General features: G+C 44.2%; 1 protein-coding gene across 7 annotated transcripts in view; it reads right to left on the bottom strand.

The window, feature by feature from the left end:
- Positions 1–3,675, bottom strand: part of mical3b (microtubule associated monooxygenase, calponin and LIM domain containing 3b) — a 22,868-nt gene extending 19,193 nt beyond the window's left edge. For 4 of the 7 annotated variants that reach the window (XM_084910530.1, XM_084910532.1, XM_084910533.1 and 1 more), the window contains exons 1-4: positions 3,522–3,675; positions 786–1,132; positions 312–519; positions 119–235 (exon numbers count right to left, since the gene is read on the bottom strand). In XM_084910530.1, the coding sequence (XP_084766656.1) occupies positions 119–235; positions 312–519; positions 786–1,049 (589 nt within the window). In that variant the 5' untranslated portion in view covers positions 1,050–1,132; positions 3,522–3,675. The remainder of the gene's footprint in view (positions 1–118; positions 236–311; positions 520–785; positions 1,133–3,521) is intronic. The other 3 variants (XM_084910535.1, XM_084910536.1, XM_084910531.1) reach the window with 2 other exon arrangements.
- Between the last annotated feature and the right edge of the window lie 850 nt (positions 3,676–4,525).

Genomic DNA, 4,525 nt, shown 5'->3' with positions numbered 1-4,525 from the left:
TAAAAATTGCAACTGTGAGCTGTGAACACACTTCAGTTTTCTTCTAGCAATACATACAGCATTGTCTGGCTTTAATTATTCATACAGCGGCCCCTTTGTTCAAACTCTTAGGCCGTACTGTGTCTGTGCTGGTCCTCTGCTGGCTCCACCAGCTTTTTAAACTCCACGTTGACATGAACTTCGACCCCCAGGAGCAGGGCGACCTTCAGCAGGACAAGCTGCAGTTGGCGAATACCTGCAGACAGGAAACGGGAAGTGCTGACTGGATGGTTTGGCTGCTCTGATCAGACAGAAGCAGAATGCTGACTCACTGATGTGGTCGATGGAGCCGGCACAAAACCTTCCATAGAACTTTTTGGCTCCGAGGCCCCGCAGGTCGTGGATGGTGAAGGGCCATAAGTGGAGCACATTGTTCCTGGAGAAGGAGTCCCTCTTCTCCAGCAGCACCACTCGAGCTCCCATGAAGCTCAGCTCCACTGCTGTCCGCAGACCGCAAGGCCCTGCACCAATGATAACACACTGGCCAGCGAGAGAGGAGACAACAGACGATCAGACACATTCTTCCCTTCTTTTTTTTAACCTTAAAGTAAAGCCTATATCAACAGTTCAAGGTCATATTACTTTAAGACCAAAAACCAAAAACCAAAATCTGTGAATGCTGTTTTAATTTCTCTGCCATGAACAGTCAATCTATGAAGTGGTAAGGTGTTCCTAATAAAATGACTGAGTAACATGTCTTAGTATGTTTGAACCGAAGCTCCTGCTGTATTTTTTTAAACACGTACAGTCACATCGCTGCAGGCTCGCGCCCTCTGGTACTCCTCCTGCGCCCCCCTCCGGTCCAGCTTGGCCCACAGACCATTCGCCCTCCAGTAGTTAAGGCGGCGTTTAATCGGTCGGTACAGTGGCCTTTCGGCAGTGCTCGGGTCCAGCTGCAGATGTTCACAAAGCTGGCTGAAGGAGCGCAGCGCCGCCCTGCAGGTTGATGCTGATACAAACTCATCAAACAGCTCCTGAGCTTGGCATTCTGGGAAAGACTGGTCTTCCATGGTGACCTCTGAGGCTGCAGGGCACCATGGGAAGGATGTCACCTGCTGATGATGTCACCTGTGATCTCCAGCTCGCTCTCTGTCTGGTGAAAGGACAGGAAGTGGAATTACAGACTATGATGCCTAATTGAGGATAAAAGCTAAAAATTTGAGGCGCTGTTTGTGAGGTTTGTGTCTTCCTGTGGCTCACCCCCAATTACAAATACGTATACAGCCCGAGACAGTACAGAAAAGTACTTACTGATTCATGGTGATACTTAAAGTGCAGGTACCGGAAAACAAAGGAAAAACACTTGGATGCTTTAAAGGAAAGCAGAACTCTCACAATTTTTAAGTCCTGAGTACCTTTTCGTTATTTTAGAGGTACTTTGGAGTACTTCAGAGGTAGGTGGGAAAAGTTTCTCCCTCTCAGATTGTAGTTAATGCTACCATTAGTGTTTATATGGTGTTTTCCACAGATACGATTCACAAGAGTCAATGCTTCATAGAAAACAAATTTAAGATAACAGAACATTTAAAAAGTAGATAAAAAGACATCAGTAGTGGGTGCTTTTGGACTCTGTTTTATCAAGTAAGGAGTGAATGACAGCATTTCGAATTACCTGCAGATTTACTGAGTAAAGAAAACAGGAGCACATGAAAGCACCCTAAGCTCCTCTTTAGAAGCTACAAAGCTCAACTTAATGTCTCTCAGGTGGAAAAACAGGATTTAGTGAGGTGTGGGTATCGAAGTAGTGATAAGTATTGGGGTGACATTAGGAAAAACAAATATTGTTTATCATTTTGAAAATAAAGTCTAAATGTTGAGAAAAGTTGTTTCAAGAAAAACTGCTACAGCTGCTTCCCCTCTTAAACACGCCACGTGTAGATGAGTCACTGAAACCAACTGATCGGCCGTCCTGTGATACAACATCTATCCTGTATACTGCACGAGGCTGTGACCATCGATGATCTCACATCTGTTGGATTTTGTATAAAGCTGACCAACTCTTCAGCGTCGTCATGCTGATCGTGTCCCAGAGCTGAAAGACAAATCATTTTCTTCCTTTAACTAAAACTGATCCTGAAGTACGACCTCACTACCTCAGAGGCTACAGCAGCCGTGGCGCTTTGTCCTGAAACAGCTGTAATCTATACATTTTTCTGCTTTTTTTTCTTCCTAAGAATAGAATTATGTCTTTAATCTCAAAACTGTCACCAATATTTTTTTTCTTAATGTGGTCTTAATACTCCTTTATACTTCTTTGTGTGAGACGCGATTTAAACCATTGTACCTGAAACGCTCACAGAGTCGGCTCAATCTGATGGTCAGCTGTGTCGCGTGCAGAGCTGAGGTCCAGTCGTGCATCCAACACGTTCTGAGCAAAGCGGTTTGGTGGAGTGCTTCCTGACAGTTAACAGTTAATTAAAGTTACTGTAAACGGGACATCAGCAACAGTGCTCTGGAATAAAGGAATCTGCTTCCGCTGCCGGGTGCACTCTGTAGTTGTGACAACCTGGACTTAAGGTGACAGAGCAGCTGAAGGGAAGGTGTGACGACCTGGATGGAGTCCAGACCCCCTGCTGATAAACTCCTGCTACACCAAGGCTGCGTTCACAGACACTCAGGCGACTGCTGAAAATAACACAGCAGCTCTACAGACATGGCACTGGAAATTAAAACTAGAAAACCCTTTTCGTTCAGCTCTGTTTGAATTTCAGAATAAAACATCAATAAATAATCCATAAACCATTTCAGCACATTAATCAATAAATATCTTTTAAAAGTGTTCACTGCAAAGACATCAAACCATTCAAACAGCAAAATCTCAGATCACTGGAACTGATCAGATTATTGATCATCATCTCAGAGCGAGTAAAATGATAATGATGTCTCTGTGTTGTAGTCACATGACCAGCCGTCAGCCTGAGTATGTGTTTGAAACAAAGAGGCTCACAGAGCACAGCTGTCAGTACCAAGCACCAACACGCACGTTTGTCTGCCTCTGTAAGGACCCTCAGTGACACGATGCTTTCATAACCTATACCGTCATGACCTCTGACCCCTGAGGTGAGAATAAACAACCTCACAAAGACAGACAAACAGCAGCAGATCTGAGTGTGTTTCACTTTACTGGATTTAACACAGAGGAGAGTAATTGATTTATTAGTCTATTGATTATCTGTGCTTCAGACGGACAGCTGAGGGTGAGACCACAGTTTGATGTAGATATTTCAAACTGACCAAACAGACATCGAGCTGCTCGGTTTTCTTTCTCAAGATTCAGCATCACCTTGTTCTTTATTCAGCTGAGTGTAAAACACGGTTACAGCAAACTCTGAATCTTTCTGCAGCCTTTTTATTTGCAGCTCAACTCTACAGCACTCAGAAAAACTCAATCCCACCACACACACACCTGTGACTCAAAAAATAAAAGTCTGCTTTTACTTCCTGTCTGCAGACTGAATGGAAACAGACAGAAATGTACTCACATGTCAGAGCTGCCAGCCACCTGCTGCTCGCCTCCAACTGCTACTGCTCCCCAGCACACACTAATCCACTTTAATCACACAGACACACTCCTGTCAGTGTGGTCAAATGTCCTCACAGTGTCTGAAACGTATAAAGCTGGTCAAACAGGCGCACTGACACACACAGTGTGTAGCTGAGGTCAGGGGGCGTTGTTAGATTGGGGCAAGCCCCGCCCCCTGACTGTCAGCCAGAGAGCGGATCCTGATGGTAATCTGTGAGTTAACAAGCTTAATGGGAGCTGGGCAGCAGCCTCAGATCATCTTTGTTAGTGATGAAGTAGAGTTCATCACTGTGACATTCATCACATCGCAAGGATCAAGCATGATTGGTCATGTGACCTGACTTCATAGGTGTAAATAACACCATCACTAATAATTAGCTCCACAGGTACAGAGACAGGAGCTCATGTGGGAACCTATCAGCAATCACGTGATCACTCAGACAAGGACTGCAGTGCAGAAACTGTCTTGACATCATCAGGTCTGTGTGAAGAATCTTAAATAACCCTGTTTGTCACCAAGCAGCTCTCTGTGTGACATCCTACGTTAAAGGCCACGTGAACGTCACATATCAAACCATCTTTTACTCTTAGACTGCTTATCTGAGATTTGCAGCCAAACCTCCACCATCATCAGCTAAAAGGCTGTGTGGCTGTTGTGGTCCTGAGAGTGTCAGGTGGATGTGACTTCATAAGCCTATGCAAAGAGGACACTGGACTTGCTCTTACTCTGGGTTTTCTATTTATTCAGGTACAAAGACAACATCACACATCATTATCAACAGTGTGTTATGCAACTGCAACATTCAGGCCTCAGGGTTGGGGTGACTTACTTGTTTTTCTTAGTTAACAAAAGACTAATCTACATTCCTATAACACAATGCTGTCAAAGTCTTTCTTCAAAAGTTCAAACAGGTATGTGATCATACAGTGGCAGTATTATTTTTTTTTCTTATGGTAACTAAG

The sequence above is a fragment of the Perissodus microlepis genome, chromosome 17 (assembly GCF_051167445.1).
Source record: "Perissodus microlepis isolate ML-2025 ecotype Zambia chromosome 17, ASM5116744v1, whole genome shotgun sequence".
NCBI lineage: Eukaryota > Metazoa > Chordata > Actinopteri > Cichliformes > Cichlidae > Perissodus > Perissodus microlepis.
This window is presented reverse-complemented; position numbering and strand designations above follow the sequence as displayed.